The 21,895-nt window shown below is 39.9% G+C and overlaps 1 protein-coding gene across 27 annotated transcripts in view; it reads left to right on the top strand.

Annotated features, from left to right (window-relative positions):
* DTNA (dystrobrevin alpha) overlaps positions 1–21,895 on the top strand; it is a 230,603-nt gene that overhangs the window by 152,722 nt on the left and 55,986 nt on the right. For all 27 annotated transcript variants that reach the window (XM_061354862.1, XM_061354860.1, XM_061354874.1 and 24 more), the window contains 3 exons: positions 6,920–7,133; positions 14,725–14,810; positions 16,331–16,485. In XM_061354862.1, coding sequence (XP_061210846.1) covers positions 6,920–7,133; positions 14,725–14,810; positions 16,331–16,485 — 455 coding nt within the window. The remainder of the gene's footprint in view (positions 1–6,919; positions 7,134–14,724; positions 14,811–16,330; positions 16,486–21,895) is intronic.

Below are 21,895 nucleotides of genomic sequence, written 5' to 3'. Positions count from 1 at the left end.
AAGCACACCAAAAGCTGTTGATGGCCTGCAGAGCCCAAATGATACAAAGCTCATTGGACTGGCTGCCTAGTGGGTGCCCAGCTATGCGCTGGACTGTATGAATTCTGGCAGCAGGCGTCAGCAAGGGAGATATATGAGGAGCCTGAGAAACATGAAAGCAGGAATAGGAATGTACAGGATATTTCCAGGTACAGACTGAGATATTTGGGCAATGAGTAGCCTGGGCATGCCAGGCCATGTAGGGTGACAGCTGTCACCAGATGTACCTAGCCAAAAAGCTGGGTGCCTCATTTTAGCCCTGAGAAGAAGCAACGCCTTGGTACGTTTTCTTTTTCATGTGATTTGGCAGCCAGACAGTGTACAAGACTGCAAGCTATCACAGCTGGCACATTGATCTGCATAGTAGTGGGAGGTGTAGATTAAGCTTTTGGTAATCATGCTACAGCTGACTGATCTGAGGGGCAGCTTGGCCACAAACAGGTGTAGTTTAGAAGGAAAACACACCTCATTCAGTCCTCTGTTACCTTCCCTGCAGCAGGAGAGAGGGAGCCAAACAGAAGGCATGAGTAACTTCTCAGGTTTTCATAGCCATGACGATGACAAATGGCTCCAATACCCTAATTTGTGATGGGTTCATAGATTCTAATAAAAAAAAGAATTGTCTAACATACTTTATATTTTTAGGATTGTTGAACAAGGAAGCATAAATCTTTCCTTTTTAATGAAATCCACCTGAAATACCTGAGATACATTTAAGTGCCATTTGTTTCAATTTACAGTACTAGTATGTTTAAAGTCAAGCATGCTTCTAAGAGCTTTGATGGACTAAGATCTTAATGAAACGTACACTAAAATTTTGGAAATAATTTAAAATTTAAATTAAAACTTCTTTAAAAGCTTTTTCCTGTATTTACCAACAAAGGAAAATCTATGAAAGAAGAATTCTGTCCTAATAATTGGGCATGTTTAACCTAGATTTAGTTAGACCTAGTGTATGTTAGGTAAATTTGAATTGATTATTAAAGACCTAGTTTAGTCACTTCCCTTGTTTGATTAAATGTAATCTGCTCTTCCATGTTCATTTAGTAATAAACGGAATGATAACACTGGAAAGTTAATGATTCAGGTGGAATACAAAAAAATGCAGCAGAACAGATGAGGATTTTTTGCATAGAAGAAAGCTTAAGCACACACACTGAGTTTAATTATTTAATTACTTTTTTGTACTACTTAGAAGATATATTTCCACTACAGTTTTCTCTTTCGTGCTTGCTTAGGGCAACATCATTTCTTGACAAGTGATGTTTGAAGTAATCTGTCCCCTTTGAGATTACTGATATATCCAAGATTATCTTTATCTCACAGCTTTCCCATCTTTCTAATCAAAATGCATGATGGAAAGAAGACTTCATTTTTCACTGCATAAATAAATTTTAATTTCTTTTCCTTGAGCTGAAAAACTGTAGACCATCTCTTCCCTCATGTTTTGGCTATTACGATACTGTTATCTACCAAACAGAAAATTACTAGTTGCAAGTTGCTTTCTTGCTAAGGAAGACTAAAAAATGCTTGAAGAAAAGGGAGAGGATCGGGATCAATAAAATGGACATATGCATTTATAGTAAGCAACATAATTTTGTCCTAAATTCTGCACTTTCCAGATGTATTCAGAGTACACCTCTTCCACAAATTTGGATTTGTAGGTGGTGGAATTCTGCACCCTAACTACTAAGTAGTCTTTCACTATCAAAGTAGTGAAAGGCAATAGGAAAAGATATTCTGAACACAACTGAAGGCAGAAGGGCAGGATATAAACTTCAGGAGTGTAAAAACTTTTTTAGTGTGAGGAGAATATGAAACTCTTTTCAAACTGAGCCAACCGTCTTTCATTCACCCTGCAGAGAGAGACTGATCAATTCAGTTACAATGTGCTGGCAACAGGCACTCTCCAAATGTTGTTTTAACAGCCAAAGGAGTCCACTGAAGGAAATAACATTTGTTATTTGGCGTATATTTTCATGCATCGGTCTTAATTCTCTGCAGTTCAGCCAGGGTCTCTTCAAAGTGTACATTTTTGGGTAAAAATTGCTATGGAGTGAATGGCAGCCATCTGTAATGCTGCTCATCTGCATTGTCCCACTTATATCCGGATACTGAACTTTGTTTACATTCACTAATCACTGTCTGTCTGTTACAGAACGTGTTCGCATATGAAACCCTCTGTGACAGTCTTTAAATATTACTGAATCTCATAAAAGTTAAATTAGCAGTCAGTGTTTGCCATAGATGATCTAATAATGCAGATGTTAACTTAGCTGTGACTTTAGAAATCACTTAACAAAACCTAAAGGGAAATATATAGTTTAGCAATTGCTTGTGGAAGTCATCTACACATTTTTTCACACATCAGGCAAATGAGGGAGATCTACACCTGGGTAGCTGTGATGGTAACAGGGTGTAAGGCTTTTCTGTAAAGGATCTGTGAAGATTGGCTGGGCTGCCTGAATTGCCTTATAGCTCACAGGTGCTAAACATAAGCATCTTTTACTCCTACAGTGTAATCATCATCTGCTGACACTGAAGTTTTACAGATTCATTTAAGAAAGGGCATCTTTCTCATACTGAGGGATAATTCCCTTTTCAGTGGGAAATGTGGATACATCCACAGCAATGAGAAATTAAAAACAAAGTTGTGGAGTTTTACTTTGTTGAGCGAATTCAAGGCACATTTTAGGAGGAAAGTTCCTCTGCATCTGTAAGCTAGTTTGTTACACTGCAAACTCTTCTTGTTATCACAGCATGTAGAAATCAGACTTTACTGCACTACATGTGCAAACAAAGTGAGGAGAGATGCTTTCTTCAGTGAGATTAAAACAATCTCAGGGATGGATAAATAAATAATGAACGTAGCAGGTATTATAGAAAATGATGGGGATGTAAGCTTATGCAAAGTTTGTAAGGATGAGATTCTGTTACTGCATTGAAAAGACTACAGATATCATGTTAGCTGTAGGCATAAATTTCTGATAGTGCAAATGAATGGAGTGGAACTTGCAGAGGGCTGTGTTTTACTCAGCCTTTTCCCAAAGTAGGTAAGTTGACTTAGCAGCGTGATGTAATAAGTGTCTGCTTAATATATGAGTAAACTTTACCAAAAAAAAAAGAGGATTTGGAGTGATCAGTAGGGCGCTACACGTAGATGTAATCTGTGCAAGGTTAAGTGATGCAGTGTAAGAAGCTATGACTATGACAAGATCTGGCAGCTGGTCATACAGATTAAAGTATTTATTATTCATATTTTAAATAAACCTTGAATTATTCCAGGCCATGTAGTAGTCAGAACACAAACGTAATATTTTCTTAACGTTTAAAGAGCAAGCTCTGGGATTCATCTCAGTTAACTTTACTGGCTTTGAGGTTACATGTCTCCTGTTAGCTTGTTGATTTAGGCTTTGTAGTCACTGAAGAAATAAGGAAGCACTGTCCGTCCCACCTGTCCCCAAACTGTTTTAAGGTGCCTTTTTCTTTCACTGACATTAGAGGGCGCCTTAATTACCAGCTGGCTGTAGACACCTTATTTTTGACATTTAAATTAAGGTGGGTGAATTCTTTTTGTCCACAGTAGCAGGCTTGAGTAAAAGCTGGAGGCTTCAGTCCTCTATACAGCAGTCAGAAACTCTGCTTGTGATTTTGAGCTAGACATTTCAGCTGATATTTGCAAGATTAGTAGATCTTGTTAACAGTCTGTCTTTTGTACATCTCCCATTTCCTCCTCCAGGAAGTATTACTTTGCAGTGATTATTCTGTAGTAATTTGTGATTAAATGCAAAATAAAATAGTGCAGTAGGGTTGTTGTTTATTCAGTTTCAAGTGTTTCTGGGGAAGAAAAAAAAGGCCAAGTAAAATTATTTATAGTACAAATGCACAGCTGTTCCTTGAGATCAATACTTTATGGTGGGTGGGATACTATTACTGCTGTGTAATTTCCAGTAAGTCATTTTTTTAGTCTTCTGCCCTGCCTTTCTGGCATACCAAAGAGTATCAAGATAGCTTATGAGGCTTTCAGGTTAGAGGTAACATTATGCCCAGTATTCTTCTCTCAGGTGTGTTAATATAGTGACATTGTTAGTCCCACATCTGGGAGCCTCTGCGTATTTCCTTTCCCAGAACAACCATCAAACCTGACTCTGGATATGACTATGTGATAAAAAATACACTATCAGTAGGAAAAGAAAAAAGTATGAAATTCTGGCAGCCAGGTAGTATCAGTACTGGATCATATGAAGAATAAAGACACCAATCCCCATTTCAGCCGCATTCATTTTGCCAGCTGGTTTTCCTACATGCTCCTTTATTCAAGAGTTTTCCACTATTAGGCTGTCACAATTTAATTAAATTGCTGCATGAAGTTCTCACTGTTAAGGAGTCTGGATGCCAGGCTCATCCTCCCTGGGTGTCATTTTATCTGTGCTAGGGAAACCATCAAAGTTTCCACAAAGCTACAGAAGTAAACACATATGGTCAAAACAAGGAGCTTGTCCTTGTTCATTCTTTTCCCACTAGCTCTAATGTTGATGATTTTACAGCCTTATTCTGTATTTATGATATGGTTGCCATAGTAATTTCTGGCTTGGCCAGCTAGTACACCTGTTTGTGCTGTTTTTCAGGGTGCTATCTTGTTAGTATAGCCATGAGTCGAGGTTAACCACCCACTAGTGCATTGCTTCCTCTTTGCTATTCGTTATGCCTGGTAATTTCTCATGTTCTTAGCTACAATTCAGGCTCAACAATTTGCACACATAGTTTTACACCCAGAAGCCAGCCTGGTAAAACTGCTGGCGGAAGCACCTCCTTCTTGGTCTGACTTATCAGAGACAGTCCTCATGGCCAGTGACAGCTAGACCTTGATGGAGACATCACGCTTAACTTTCTGATTTCTGCCAGCCTTTCCCCTCTTAGTAAGGCCACAGAATACACGCGCACGTTCCAGCCCATTGCTGCATCTTCAGGCATCTTGCTCTGTATCTCTTCCTTGGCTACCTTACAATGGTGACCCCGAATGGGAAATGCTCATTAACCCTTCTCTCCTGGACTAGACAGCTGCCTGCTTTCTGGTGATTTCTTCCATTCTCTGCCTAGTTTTGCCTCTGAGCCATGTGGGGAAGCTGCCCGGAAAGGGTCAGTTATTATGTACAGGCTGTCTTCCTGGAGATCATCTCCCATTTACCGAGATTACCCTTGTGGCAATTTGACAGTGAAAACTGACTGAATATGAATGGGAATTACTGCATTAAAAGGATGTGAGATCTGTGCCAGGTTTTTTTTTACTGATAAGATGCTCTTCTGCCAACTAGAAGAGAAAAAGGAAGAGTTCAGAGAGGTTGTGTCCTCTACTCACCTGGCTTAATTTGAGACAACACTCTGAAGACAACCTAACAGTATACAACATCACCTATAGAAATTTCCTTTTAATATAAGGAATGAACCTTTCATTTTTTCCAAAGTATTTACTAGAAAAACAGCAAGAAGAAGTGGAAAAGTGCCTTGTTTAGTGCCTTAGGTAGTTGCTGCTACTGTTGCCTCTCATCTGTGTGATGCATCTTCCTCCTACGTATGCATGTGGTAGCAGAGAGCTAGAGGTTATTTCTCCCTGAAGTAGAAGAAAGGAAACCCAGTTCATTGGGAAAAATTCCAGACTAAGTAAAATGACTGTATTTTGTGTCATTATCTATCTAGTATCAGCTTGCATTTCCCTGCCATCAGACCATGATGTCACATTGCAGTCTGAGACAGCACCTGCAAACCAAGCAAGTGAAAATACACTGAAGAGGATTAGAATTAGATTTCTCTATGCACAAAAACAATGCATTTCCTTCCATGTACAGATGGCTCTTGATATGTCATAAGACACGTCACCATGCTATGTAGTAAGATCTATACAGTAGTTTCTGTTTAAAGAAAGGGAGAATTTGCACCCTGAACCTCATGATCTATTTCTTATTGACAGTTTAGTAGGACATTAGGTAGTACTTAAGATTAAGAGGGATGATTTTTTGAGTTCAGGTTTGAAATAAATCTGAATTTTGAATGTCTGTAAGTTGTTTTTATCTTTGACATGGTCCACTGCCTCTGGAAATGCCAGTCTGCAGCAAGCTGATCACACTGCCACAATAACAGAGCTATACAAACAAGATTTTTGTTTGGTGTCAATATGAAGGGTGAAGCTGTTCTTGTAGGTAAAACCAGCCCCCATCATATTCAGTTTAACGCAGGACTTTGTCAAAGAGAGATGTAACACGTGGTTTGGCAAATATATTTAGAAGACACAAAATATTCTTGGGATCATTTCATTACATGCTCTTTGTTTAAGCGTAGCTTGTCTACCCTGACTCAGTTACAATTCTGTTTCTGTAAAATATTTTGCTTCCATACAAATTGCTGAAAAGAATTCTCAAAATGTCAGTATGTGATAAGCACTTAGTATTCATAGGAGCTGCTGAAAAGCCCATCTGCTATGCAAATTAATATCTAAGAGTAATTTCTGAATGGGGATTCATAGAGGCATGGTTCAGAAAAACTATTAGCATATGTTTACCTTCCAGTGATTTCCGTAAAATACAGATTTTTACTTGAATACATTTTTACAGTCAGGAGTGATTTCCCAAGCTGAAGTTGTACTCATTACAACTAATATTATAACGTATTGTTTGTTTATTAATGGACTTGAATTTTATTTGCTCATTCTTCCACCAAGCTCAATTCTCAGTGATAGAAAATGCACTGATTAGTTCAATTATTCACAAAGCATGTCCTGCGTGATTGCATTATTCCCCACCATCCTGTGGGATGAGGTGACTTTTTGTCTCAGGAGCTTTCAGGAGCACTTGTCCCCACTAACTCTTTCTGTCTTGTCCCCTAGTGCATCTTGTGGACATCTGGAATGTGATAGAAGCCTTGCGGGAAAACGCACTGAACAACCTGGACCCCAACATCGAGCTGAACGTGGCTCGCTTGGAAGCTGTGATTTCAACTATCTTTTACCAGCTTAACAAACGGATGCCGACGACCCACCAGATCAACGTGGAGCAGTCCATCAGCTTACTGCTCAACTTTTTGCTAGCGGCCTTTGATCCGTAAGTCTGCCTTTATTTCTTCCTCTCCTGAAATGATTTTACTTGCTCCGGAAATATCTTTGGAAAACAATTGATCAAGCTCAGTTCTGACCCAAATAATGAGCATGTGAATAGTGATAACTAGGGAGAGAGCCTAAATTAAGGACCTCTGCTTTCTCTTATGCAGAGCCAAATTCAGCACAACTGTGTTTTCATCCAGTTACTCAGACTTGTTCCAGTTTATATCAAAGAAGAATTATCTACAGAAACAAATTTACATCCACTTCTAATTTGCCATGTTATTTATTGACACACCAGTGGCTGACACAACTGCAATGCCTCTGCAGCAGTGCCATGGGTTAATAGCTCATTATTTTGAAAGAGCTCATTTTCCTGTGAGTTCTTGCAGCTGTAAGCAGGTTTTTTTCCCTGGCTCATGCCAGTGCAGCATGATTTTGAGACCATGGCAGAGATAGGATAAAGACCCGGAGGTGATGAAATTCATGTTGTTTATTACTAAATGGGGCCAATACTACAAAGAGGACAAGTCTGAGGTAGAGCGAGCCACTTATCTTAATGAGTATACTGGGTATACATATTACAGTTTCGGAATACATAGTCATCAACCTGTACTGCAGTATTTGCAGTCCTCAAAACCAAATTACTAGAGATCTGTGTTTAGTCTGACAGATGCTGATGACCTGTGGCCTCTTTATGGCTTGTATTTTCAGTTTTCACTGGCTGAAAACACTGGTCCTGACACATTCGAATAAGGGTGCCGCCTTTCTCCCCCTCCCTCTTTCCCATCCTCTCCCTTGATGGCCCCAGTGCTGGGTGTCATTGAGCACCTTTTGGAGCCAGGCCAGCCAGCAGCTCAGTCGCCATGGCAACGGGGAGAAAAGTAGATGTTCCACATGAGGAGGCTGCACTCAACCTCCCCTCCAGCCCCTCTGAGGGGAAGAATTAGAAACCAACCCGTTGTGAAGCCATAGCCTTCAGGAATATTCTTCCTTCAAGGACAATAAAAGAAGGAACAGGCAATTTATAGCACTGTGGCTGTGACAAGAACACTGAAGGACGATGAAAATGGCCAGACACATGCATGGCTGCATGCTGCAAGCAAACTGCTTCCCGGCTGCTAAACACAGCAAAAGACCCAAGACAATGTAAGCAAGACCTGCAATAATGTGCTTGTTTTGTAGGTCACTGTAAAGGGGTAAAGATCTCAGCTAGATGTCAAGGCTACTTGCAGCAAAATGGAGGAGAGGAATTTACTCCCCTGTAGGGAAACAGGGAATGTGCTTAAAGGAGCAAGGTGCTTTCCCTGAATGCATCCCATGTGCTGTCTGCTGTGACCTGTTTCTGGGCTCGCATCAGACCCTTGTAGGGGAGAGGAGGCTGTGACCCTCACTCCATTTGCCAAGCAGCAACTCGGTCTGTCGTGCAGTGCATGCAGGGTGCACAGGATGCACTTCCGAGAAGGATAGAGACACCTAAAGGATCCCCAGGAAGAGGCTCACAGCTCTGGGGTCGAGACAGGGACTGGCTGCTTATCACGCCATCTTGAATGCAGCAAACATCTGGGATGAGGTTCAGGTGCAGGATGAAATGTCTAAATTCAGGTTTCATGAAGATATGTCAACTAAATCTCTCTTTACTATAATAGGAGATACAGAGATACAGGTTAAGCATCCAGTTCTCAATGTGCCCTACCTTTTACTGTGGTTCAGACTACTAACGTTTTGATGGTTTAGCAACCAGTAGTGGTCCAGATTTCCTTGTTTCTGGGAAACAAAAGGAGTGAGGTGGCTCTGTATATGACAGGAACAGTGTGAGAGGTGCTGGGGTTAACCAAAGGTGATGTCTCTACTTCCCTCCCGTCCCCTGCAGTGCAGCAGAAAGGTCCTTCTCTGAAGGCTACTAGTTGGTAGAAGGAAGAACAAGGACTTATCTTGTGATTGCATGCTCAGGCGGAAGCAGTGCATTGCATATAGGGGGTGGATCTGTGAGGCAGGATGAAGTCTTTTTCTCATTCTCCCCCCATTATAGAAACTGGACAGTTAAACTAAATTGCCTGCAGTCTTTTCTGTTGAAAAAGGAAGGTTACCAGCTGAATGAATCATGCTGAAATCATGACAGTTGCCCCTAAAATAATCCTGTTATCTTTGGTCTGGGTTCACTCTACTTCTTGTGTTTTAAGGAAACAGTTGGCCTGCAGAAATGCTATACAAATTTCTAGGTGGCTACTGAGGAATTAGTTTTCATTTTTATGAATGAATATTAATACGATCACATTTGAGTCTATGAACACAGACAACAAAAAAAAAAAAACCCTGAAAAAAACCCACCAGAATAGCTTTTAAGACCAAAACAGTCAACCAAGACCAAATATCTGTTCAGTATAGATGAGAAGGCTGTTCTAAGTGATCAGAGATGTTTTTGGTGTTTGTGACTACACACAGCCGTAGCTGTTCCTGATGTTATGTGGGCAGGTCCAGAAAAGGTTGTGCAGTTTCTCATGACCCATTTGAAATGCAAAGAAAGAGAGTGGAAAAATGGATTCTCCTACTTAACATGCATGAAAGGACCATGGGGAAAAGTTAGTGTGTAATTTATAATCTATTAATCCTACCACTGTCTCGTTTATTTAGTTCTAGTTAAATATATACTACCCCACGTGTACTGTGTTTTAAACAAATCTTCTTCCTTCATTTATAGCCTGCTGAAAACCTGGCAGGTTTCTCTCAGGGAGTATTCCCCTAGGCCTGCAACAAATACGTCTTCTCAGGAGCTAGAACCTGACTAGCAAAACTTAAGAGGAACCCCAGTGCTGTGCCACGGCATGTGGGCCAGCTTGTCCACTGCCCATGCTGAACTTTCTTCCCAGTTTGTATATGTATTTTTCACAGCCTTGGGGATTCATTAGCCTGCTTAACCCTGAAAGCAAGAAAAAGTGAGGAAAACTTACAGTGTGTAAGATTTCACATGACGCTGAGTGTTATGCTCCTTCACGTTAAGCTGAAACTAAAGTGCAGCCTTCTAAAACCGCAAGTCAATGCAGTCAAAATACACAAACAGAAGTGCTCCTCCAAGTACTTTGCCATTAATGTGTGAAAGTCAGCACCATGTGGTAGAGGACCGTGACAACCAGTGAGCAGAATGAGGGGGTCAGACTTTAAACTGGACAAAACCATGCCTGATTTGCATTTTTAACTGCACATTAAAACCAGGCAGTAGCTTTTGCTTCCAGGTCTAAAGTGATTAACTGGCTTTCTTAAATAACAGCATGCTTCCTTCACTGGCACATGAGTACTATAAAAGATGACAAGTTCAAACCTCTCTGAAAAATTCATCCCAGGCCAGTGTCAAAGCCAGGGGGCTAGGTGGAACATAAGCCTCATTCGATCAAGCTGTTCCCAAAAAGACTCTTTCTAAACAGACTGTAAAATATTCTGTGCTACATCATCTTCAGCACTGACTCAATATTGCAGTACAGCTACTCCTGCTGACTCCTCCTGACAAGAAAACATGATTTTTCTCTGTCCCCCTGACAAACCTGTCCTATGAATGGAGCTGTGAGATCTAGGCTAGGAAACAGACTCCATTTGGCTGGAAGAGCTTGACGGCAATAAAGAGGAAGTACTCACACCCTTGTTTAATCAAATACACATTTAAATCATACTGAGTTCAATACATGAAGATGTTCTGTATCTGTTTTGGCAGTATAACTTCTTTCTCACCCATCCATTCAGAGCTGTAAAGTGTTTAATTCCCTCTCTTCTCCACCTTGGTGGTTCACTGAAAGCCGTACAGGCCAGGTAGTTTTATGAAGGAAGTCCAGCAAAAAAAATGTATTTCAGAATTTGGATCATTATGTATTTTGCTCTCCTAAATGAAAGAATTTTGCTTAATTCCAATAAAATTTCCTCTCTGAAACCCATTTGTGAAAATGGGGCTTTGTAATTGCAGCCTTTGACATTTTGGAATTGGCTGCCCAGTATTCAGGTGGGCAGCGGGAGGCCCACAGGTAACTGAAGAAATTTCATTGGTTTTGGAAAAGGTAACTTAAAGCATTGGGGGAGCACCACTTCATGCATGGTTAATGAGAAAAATAATGTTTTTTCTATGTCCATTTCATGGGACACATTTGCTGTTTCGAAAGATGTGATATTATTTCTTTATAGCTTTCCCCAACATACGGCTGCCTTGGTATGACTGTTGCTACAGATCCTGATACAGTGTCATCCATTTGATATCACTCTCCTTGCTGACCAGGAAGGCAGATTTGGGCCCCGAAGCTGGACTTAGCCTTGTATGCTCTTTGGGTTTTATCAGGCAGTCATGGGGCTTCCCTGCTCTTGGGGAGAGCCTGTCTCTCTTTGCAGCCATGCATTTGAAGAGGAAACCTGATCTGCTCTGGTGTTTAAAAGCATGTTATTTTTTGCCCTTTTTTTCCCCAAGCAGCAGGAGATAACCTTAAGCCCTGGTCGTCATTCTCTTTCCTAAGTACTCCATCCTGTGTTCTTGCTAAGTGCACATCACCTTCAAGGTTTGCTTTTGCCATCATTTATGCTTCTAGTGCTTTTCCGTAGGGATCTGAAGAGTAACCTCAGTAAGAGAGGCGCTGTAAAAAGTCAAAATATTTTCTGGCCTCTCTTACTTCCACCACTAAAATGTATAACTCTTTGCATTAACCAGCCTAAAGCTTATTTCAGGGAGTACTGACTTTAATAGAGATCTTCATGCTGCTGTAAGCCACTGCTTCAGCATTTGCTTTTACACAGCAAACCCAATGGGCCCCAGTGCTGCCAGTCAAGGGCATCTGTGCTGCTTAGATATAGCTTAGAGCATTTCTGGATCCAGATGATATTGGCAAGTCATAAACCCCGTTATCCTGTCTGTTCATCAGTCATATATATTTATATATGTGTATGTGTATGTATGCACACACACAGAGATAGATGTAGGTATTTGGAGGGCAAATTGAATTTATACTGGCTCCAGTGATGCTTTTATGAATACAAATGACTGATACAAAATGCAGTGTCAAAACTAATCAACTCAAATTGAGAGATTGAAGAGATAAATGAAATCTTTTCTTTTTCTGTTTGGGTTCCATAACTGTTTGAGTATGGGAAAAGCCGATAGCTCTGGGGTGGAAAGCTGAAGGCCAGTTGATATGTGTCTGCCATTCAGAAATGTAATCCTACTAGTAAATGTAACTAAACCTACTGGGAAAAATAATCTAAATCTGAAGCACTTCCACATGGGCTTTACTTTTAACTCTAGTTCTTCTATTGCTTCTTAATCACACTGTTGCTTCCCCTTAGCATTTATTTTTCTAAAGTATAACAACTCTTCTAAAGGCAGGTGAAAGCCTCATGGTGGAACAGTGAAGAAAAGCTCCCAAAGGTCTAAAGGGCAGCACACACAAAAAGAATAAAAGAGACCAAATTCTCAGCCATAGCAGTGCTAGGTCCTGGTTTACATGAATTAGAATCCAGTCAACAGAAATACAGAAGACTGGCAATTTGTATACTGTGGTTTTTTATCTTATGAAGCCAGTCAAAGAGAACACAATGTAATGAGAAAGAAAATGTGCATGAAAGGCAGCAGTAAAGAACATAGTAAAGAGTGAATTTATTTCTTTTGTCTGTATCTCTAGCTGATTTTCTGACAAAACCCAGAATTTTAAACGAGTGTAAAGAATATTTAGAATTAATACTTAGAATCATGGGTTACACTGATGCAGAACTAAATTCAATTCACCAGACTTTAAAGATTATTAGCTAGCCAAGCTCAGGGAACTGACTCATTTTCTGAAGTCTTGAGTACTTAATGAAGATAGGGGTGAAGCATGTAGCATGCTTTATTGTACTGGTACGAGTATGCCATTAATGGATATTATGTGCATGTTACTGTATTAGTCTGGTTTGTGGTGAGCAGAGAAAGAAAGTCACAGGCTCTGTGCTTTCCAGAATCAGTTTATATTTTAGTACTGATTTCCTTAATTAGAATTATGAGTGACAATCAACAGAGTAATTTCAGAAACATTGATAAAGAGCTAAATTTCTATATTCTAATGTATTGCTATTGCCAATGCAGTTTGACTATCTCAGACAGAATTATATATATTTTACCAGGAAGTCTCTTACAAACATAATGTTCCCTGATACAGACTGAAGGTCACAGAAACTCTACTTTCAAAAACGACACAAAGCTTTATTATCTGTTCCCATCATTATCCCTATCAGTAGAATTTAGAAGGAGATATGGGTGCCATTTTGCTGAGCTTATAAATACTGGTTGACTGTCTCTTTTTTAAAGCATGATGACGTGTTCTCACTGATGTCATTAAGCAGGCATATAAGAAGCTATTAAGTAATGCTAAGGAGATTGGATGACAGACAAAAGTTGGTTCAGTGCAACTTGGACTTTCACTGCCTTATAGTAAGACTCTGAGAATTCAAAGAAGAAACTCAGTTCACCATTCGGATGCCAAAAAAGGGACATTAAAAAGCAGATGAACTTACAAAAGCATGTTCATTCTCATCTTTGTTAAGGGACTGGAAATTGCAGCATTTTTGTTCTGCCATTCCGGTCAACACTGGACTTAGTTTTGCCTAAACTGGGAGGATAGATATTTTAAGAGCTAAGAGTGCCTTGCGATGTGTGAAGCCATGTATTACTCAGCTTGAGTATGCCAAGGTTTCTATAATGGCAAGTAATCACTGGGGACTGTTCTGACTGTAGAGGGAGAATGAAGATAGCAAGAGGATCAATACAGTTAAGCCATTGAGTGCTTCAAAACAGTTGAAGGAAGAGTTGGCAGCATGGTAAAGGTGAACACAGCATCCTAAGAGCACATCAAATGGTCTGATCCTTGCAGGGAGAAAAAAATCTTTTATTTTTACCTGAAAGTGACTGGATTTACAGGAAAAAAAAATAGACCTTTTTACCCCAAGGCATACTTCTGTGTGCATTTGACATTTAACAGCATTACGCATTTTAAGTTGAAAAGAGAAATCCAGGCATAACCTCAACTTGAACAAACCAGGGACTCTTCTGTATATCACAAGAAATGCCCTTTGCTCATTCTGGATGCAAGTATGTTCCCCTTCTTAAAGGTTCTTGGGGGTGCAAGTGTACCATTTAAAAAGCAATTGTCAGGCCTTATTAACAGGTTAAATATGCAGCTTGTACAGTCATGTGAGTCCTTTGACTTTTGCTCTTAGTGTTGATTTTTGCAGTCTGCTAGGGACAAAGATACATAGTTCACTTAGGACAGGGACAGATGAGTGCAATAGGTGCCTTCCAGTTCCACTGTAGCACAAATAGCAGTAATAATCATCACCTTAGTGTATAATGAGGTAAACAGTTTAATACTGAGCTTCATATACATAATAAATCTGTCCTGAGATCTTTACTGAACAATGTACTGATGTGTGTTCCCACAAAACAAACTGATTTTAAAGGTCTTATTTCTTTGTATGTCGATCCACTTACAGTGTGCATTTCAATATATGATGTCAATTATATGCATTTTAAAAGGAAATAGGTCCATATTGTAAAATGGATGTATTAACTATGTCTACTCTTTGTTTTTGAACAGGGAAGGACATGGTAAAATTTCTGTTTTTGCTGTCAAAATGGCCTTGGCAACTCTTTGTGGAGGAAAAATCATGGACAAATTAAGATGTAAGTCTTTTGGGTGATGTTTTTTACTTGTTAATCATTGTTGTACTTGGAGAAATAACAGTACAGGTAGGAAAAGAGGGAATCAGGATAAGTTGTTTCATGGCTGGGTTTTGGATTTGCACTGTGTATATCTCCAAATAAATCCTGCTAAATGTTTGGATGAACTTTACACCAGACTTCATGTTTTTGAAGCTAAATTGCATATATTGAGATTATGATTGGTGGGGTTTAGGTTTTTTCGCTGGGATCATTGAATTCAGAGTACAGGTGAGTGCCTCAAATGTTCAACATCATGAAGCGTCATTTAGCAATTTCTTCAGACTTTTTTAATAACATCTCTCTCATTTCACACTTAGAAGTACAATATATTTATGTGCTATTTATATTTTTTCCTATAGTGCATATATTAATGCCATGTATTTTGGAGAACAGATTCTCATTTCGTGGGATTTATTCCCAATTCCCGAATAGTAAAGGCACAGTTTACTTGTAGCTGCAATGAAAGTATTTCTGTTTAGTGCTTTGGTACCTATAGCTGAAGTCCAGAAAACCGTTTCGACTTTTTGACCAAAAGATTGATGTCAGCCTTCAGTTTCCTCTGAGGCCTCTACCACAGCCAAAGAAAACTGAGTTTACATACTGTTGTTGATTAGACAAATAGAAATCCCAGGTATTAATTTAATCTTCCAGATTTGGTGCCATATTTTAATATATTATTTCTGTGTCAAAACTGAAATACAGACTGGACTTAAATGACAAAGTACAAATGGAACACAGTTCCCTAGGCTCCTTTAAGAATAGGAGCGAGGTCCATCCAGTGAAAAGCTAGAGTACAATGCTGATTTTTCGTGTCAGCAGTCCCAGGGTCTTGTTGTCAGAATTTCCTTTCCACGTTACTTATGAATGAAGTAGCTGGCATGACAGCCTGAAAAATGATAAATGTTCGTTAGGTGTGATCCCCTGATAAGCTTAGGATAAGTTTAAACAAGGGGAAAACTGAAGGCTGAGAAACATGCATCTCTACAGTATTTTCGCACATGACCAAAAAAGAAAAAAAATGGAGAAGAGTGAAAGTAATGCATTTGAAAGACCTTCAGTGCTTTGTGTCTCCAAAACAATAACTGACTTATTTATCTCATTGTCAAGGTTTGGATTTGGTATGGTAAGCTGGCAGTAGGAAAAAAGCTGATATTGCGTATCTTGTCAAATTAGATCCTTCTTATCTGATTAAATTACTGCCTCATGCCATGCATCAGACTTTGCTTAAAAAAATGACCACACGCAATGAAAACAAAAAAAGGAATATTTTAGTATCAAAATCAGCTACCTTATCTGTAAATTATTCTTTTTGTTTTCTCTTGAGAGGGGTTATAATTCAGGATGCAGTAATAGTGGAGGTTTTCGTAAGCAGAACATGTTGTTTAGCACTTGTGGTTCAATTGAGGTGATACTGAATTCAGACCAGATGTGTAGCTCTCACTGAAGTTGCTGTGTCTTTCCCTTGTCTTTTTCCCTTTCAGATATTTTCTCAATGATTTCTGACTCCAGTGGAGTGATGGTTTATGGCAGATACGACATGTTTCTGCGGGAGGTTCTCAAACTGCCCACAGCTGTTTTCGAAGGGCCTTCATTTGGTTATACTGAGCAGTCAGCAAAATCCTGTTTCTCACAACAGGTAAATGAAGAGTGAGCATCCTAGACACAGGATCTCAGTCACCCCTCTGAGCAGTCCAAGACTTTCTTCCTCACTTACATATATGTGCATATTCACCCAGGAAATGCACGGCTGGGTGGAGGGAATGTACACTTTCCTTATCTCCGGCATGTAGGTTGAGTGCCTTCAGTTGGAAGCTAGTCTCCTGTATGTTCCCCATATAACCATGAATGAAAGAGAGGCTTAGTCAGAAGGTGATTCAGAGCAGCATCTTAACTTACATGTTCCAAAATTAGCCTGAGGAGACAACTTCCTAGATTAAGCACCTAAGGTAAATACTTACATTTAGGTGATACAAATAACCCAAGACATGCAAATCCTCCACTTCAGTTAGTTGTTATTACTGTATTAGTTGTTATTACTATAAGCACATACGAGACTACATGAGCATATAGTGATCTATGACTATATGAGACTTATATGAGTATGTATTCTCCACACAAAGCTCAACTCCTGCTGGAAAATCAAACTACGTGTTTTCCAAGTGATGGTATAACACATAAGTATTTTACAAGTGAGAACAAAATTGCCTTAAGACTTTATTGAAAATGGGAGTCAGTAGTGTATTAGAATATCCCTAGTCTCTTACAGGTAACATCAGTGAGATAGGGTCTGGAAAGAATGGATTAATCCTGAAGAAAATACGAGATTTTTCCACAACTAACCAAACTGTAGGTGCACTGATACACCAACAAGTATGTTGGCTGCACCTAATACCTAGCACTTCAAAAGATCCCATAACTGGGGCTGCTGAAAGAGAAAGAGAAAAGAGAGAATTCCTCTGGCTTTTGCCACACATCACGCTATATAATTCCATAAATATAAAGTAAGGGAAGACAGTGAAACTGGGAAAATGTTAGAAATAAAGTGGAATTTTACTTCTCTTTATCTTTTCTTTCACTAGCTGAATACTGGTGAATAAAAAGTTGAACTGAGCAGGAATACTGTCATTTTCATGCAAAATAGTCTAATATTTTGTTTACCCTCAGTTTCATCACTAATCAGTAAGTACTCCAGTCAACTGAAGGGCATTGTTAAAATTCATCTATGTAATCATCTTCTAAATAATTTTAAATGGTAATGTTTGCATATGTGAAACTACTCTTGTTTCACAGAGGGAGTCTTACAACAGCACTTCATTTTATGTTGAAGAATTTACAAGTGAAGTGACTTTTGATAGGTTTACGTTAAAACAATAATAGAGTGCTCTTGCACAGCAAAAGTGCGTTCAAGCTTTGCATGTGAAGGGAAAGAAGGTTATCAGGAGTAGTCAACATGGGTTCACCAAGGGGGAAGGGAAATCCTGTTGGACCAATCTGATAGCCTTCTGTGATGGAGTGACTGGCTAGGTAGATGAGGGGAGAGCATTGGATGTTTTCTCCCTTGACTTCACCAAGGATTTTGATGCTGTCTCCTATCACAGCCTCGTAAGTAAGCTGAGGAAGCGTGGGTTAGATGAGAGGACAGTGAAATTGAGAACTGGATGAATGGCAGAGCTCAGAGGATTGTGATCAGCAGCACAGAGTCTAGTTGGAGGCCTGTAGCTAGCGATGTTCCCCAGGGATCAGTACTGGGTCCAGTCTTGTTCAACTTATTCATGAGGGACTGAGTGTACCCCCAGCAAGTTGGCTGATAACACAGAACTGGGAGGAGTGGCTGATAACACGAGGAAGTTGTGCTGCCATTCAGTGAGAGCTGGGCAGGCTAGAGAGTTGGGCAGAGAGAAACCTAATGAAGTGTAAGGTCCTGCCCCTGGGGCAGAATAACACCTTCATGCACCAGTACAGGTTAGGGGTTGACCTTCTGGAAAGCTCTGCAGAGAAGGACCTGGTAGTCCTGGTGGACAAGTTAACCATGAGCCAGCAGTGTGCCATCATGGCCAAGAAGGCCACTGGTGTCCTGAGGTGCAATTAAAAAGACTGTGGCCAGCAGGTCAAGCGAGGTGATCTCATCCCCCTCTACTCTGCCCTGGTGAGGCCACATCTGGAGTACGGGGTCCAGTTCTGGGCTCCCAGTTCAGGAAAGACAAGTAGCTATTAGAGAGGGTCCAGCAGAGGGCAATGAAGGTGATTAGGGGACTGGAGCATCTCTCTTAGGAGGAAAGGCTAAGAGAGCTGAGGCTGTTTAGCCTGTAGAAGAGTCAACTGAGAGGGGATTTTATCGATGCATACAGATATGTTATGGGCAATTGTTAAGAGAATGGAGCCAGATTCTTTAGTGGTGCTCAGCAAAAGCATAAGGAGCAATGAACACAAACTGAAACACAAGAAGTTCCATCTGAATATGAGGAAAAACTCCTTTACTTTGAGGGTGACAGAGCATTGGAACAGGCTGCCCAGATCAGCTGTGAAGTCTCCCTTTCTGGAGGTAGTAAAAAATCACCTGGACTCCATCCTGTGCTTTAGCAGGGGGGTTGGACAAGATGATCTCCAGACGTCCCTTCCAACCACAACCGTTCTGTCAGTGATTCCGTGCATGTTGGACATGCTATTATTAAAGATTGTAAAACCAATTTCTTTTCTTGAAATAGTGTCATTCAGGCCTCATTTTCTGTCTAAGCAGCTATCAGAAATGGCACTGTCATTGACATTGCATCCAGATGAATGGACCAGATGTACTGAGGTACCTTAAGAAACAAAGTCTCCAAACAGGCATCAGATGTTTTACTTCACTGTCTCCACTTAAAGCTAACAAGAGTTAGGTCTCTGACTGATGTAGGTACACAGCAGATTCAGAAAGCTGCTGTTTTGCATCTCTAGGCAGCCAGGTACTCTTGTAAAACTAGTCTAATATTTCACTTAAATTGACTTTACATAATTCTTGTTACATCCTCAGTAGGGGTGAACCAGAGTTGCGAAATGAGACTCAACATATCCCTACGGCTCTATGATAAATTGTATTTATAGTCGTAGTCACACAGTAGGCAGTTCTTTCATAACCCTTATTATTTCACTTAGCATTATCAGAAGTTAATACCTTGGGATGAGTTTGGCTGTCTCTCTGTTGTTCTCAGTATGGAACTCGCTTTTGCTTACCTTTCAGCCCCTGATACATAGCTTCTTCAGTTTAAGGTGAGGAAAAAGACTATTGGAATGATCTGCTCACAGTGTTAAATCCATTTCAGACTGCATCTGAAAGGACTTTACCTGTTGCAGAAATGTTTTATTATTCCCCATTATACTGGTTTCCTTGATCAAACCCTGTATTTTCCTCCATCTCTGAAGCACTGCTAGGTTGAATGGCTGTTCAAAATGGAAACAACAGTGTTTCCTCATCAGCAAATTTATGGAACAGAGTTGCCAGAGCAAGTGACTTAATGTTTCAGAATACAAATCTGTGGCTCAGAAAGGAGTTTCGTTGCCACCACTTTCCCCATAGGTAGGATTAATGTGGTGTTATATGGTATTTGTGTTAATATCTGATGTTATTATTATAAAAAACCTTTCTTACTTCTCTTTTTTTATCCCAAACTGAAAAGATAGAAGCTAACTGCATTTTCTTAGCACTTGGCTAAGTGTTATTCCACAAACCTAGACTCCATCTGCATGTAGCGTATATTTAGAAACAGCTTTCAGTTTCAACTTTCTCAGCAGCTGAAAAAAACTGCAGGAGGAAAATATGCCTTGTAAAATGTATGGAAATTTCTCTGCTGGTGTCCTTTTAGGGGTGCAGTTCTCTCGTAATACATAGAATCAATGACCACCAGAAGGATTCACCCATAAAGCTGTCAGTGAAGCTAAGTTGCCTTACTTGGTGCAAATCAGGATTTAAATTATAGCAGCACTCAAAAGCCTACTGCACTGTGGAAGAGCTGTTCTTGTCTCCCCTCTGTTTTTGTATGTTTAGACCGGTTGTGTGTTTGCTGCCAACTTATCCGCCTTCAAGCACAGAGGGAAGACTTAGGGATACTCAGCTCTGCATACGGGTCACCGGAGGACCCTTCTTTTCCTAGACTTCATTCTGTTTTTTCTCCTCCCATTCTCATTTCTTATGCAGACAGCACAGGCGTTTGCTGGGGGCATTGGTCAGCAAAGCCAGGGCAAATTTCATAGGCAGTCTCTAAAACAAAGTTCCTTTCCTGTGGGCTGATGCTTACAGCATAGGGTGCCTCTTTGGGATGTGGTTATCCACTCTCCATGGGTGGGAAGATCATTCATACAACAAGCAGGTGGTAGCTGTCTGATTGGACTTTCATACTGCAGGTATTGTGGGAGAAGATAGTATTTCAGTGAGATTCAGAGCTCATATTCTGGCTGTTTCTGTTCATTAAAGAGTCGAGACCATTTTCACAGCTAGCCTGAATATTTTATCTTCTCCTGGGACAAATATCTTTATATATTTCCCAGTATTTTGCAATATTTCTGCCCTAAGACTGTTAGAGAGTGAGCTCTTTTACATTGATCACTCAGTGTATAAGAGAAATAATGATTTTATTTACATCTGGTGGCAATTGTATATAAATACAGCACAGACACTCCATCTGGAAATCTCGGCTCTTAGAAGCATTCTGAAACATACTGAGATGATACATGCCGCTGCATAGCTGCTGTTTTGCTTCCTCATGGGGTAGCCACAGTTCTTTAGCAAGTTAAAGCAGTAGCTTATGCAGTCAGATATGAAAATTTAGCAATCCCTTTGGCTGTGGGGATGCTACTTAAATATGCATGTTTATAAATTACATCCTCACACATTCTCAACAGGGCTTAATATTTTTGCATCTTAATTTTATTATAAAGGAACGCTCAGTTGCTGATTTCTTAAGGACTGTCTGTCCTTGACAACCCAGTAGGTCTGTACTTTAGTAAACACTTAGGTAATCCATATACTTCATAGGAAAGAGCGGGTATTTATGGTTGAGGTATCTCAGGCCTATAGCTCTGAAAAAACCCAAATGAACTAAGATTTGTGATGACTTTTTCCAGACACCTCAGAAACTTAAGGCCGTAGGTTACATTTTTAAAATCAACAGGGATGATAAAAAGGATCTTGGAGTGCTTACAGGCGTGGAGTGTTTAGGAACAGTTGCAGTCCCTGCATGTATGCAAACACAGCATGCCACAATCAGACCTCACGTATTTATATTTTATACTATAGCATATAGTATAAGCTATAAGTTATGCAAGCAAATACAACATGCCACAATCAGACCTCATGTATTTAGGTATACTTTATACTATAACTACTATAGTTTAGTTATATATTATAGTTGCCATCACTCAACAGACAAGCATAGTTTCTTAAATTACAGTAACACAGTTGCCAGTGATGATCTGTCCTTACCCTGTATTTGGTTTGAAATTGTACTCCCTTGTCATTATTTTCTTTCATTTTCTTTGTTGGAGAACCATCAGTTATTCTCTGCAGTGAGTTT

Source organism: Neopsephotus bourkii, unplaced genomic scaffold (genome assembly GCF_033783945.1).
Source record: "Neopsephotus bourkii isolate Nb327-2 ecotype Australia unplaced genomic scaffold, CSIRO-AGI_Nbou_v1 NB_753, whole genome shotgun sequence".
NCBI lineage: Eukaryota > Metazoa > Chordata > Aves > Psittaciformes > Psittacidae > Neopsephotus > Neopsephotus bourkii.
This window is presented reverse-complemented; position numbering and strand designations above follow the sequence as displayed.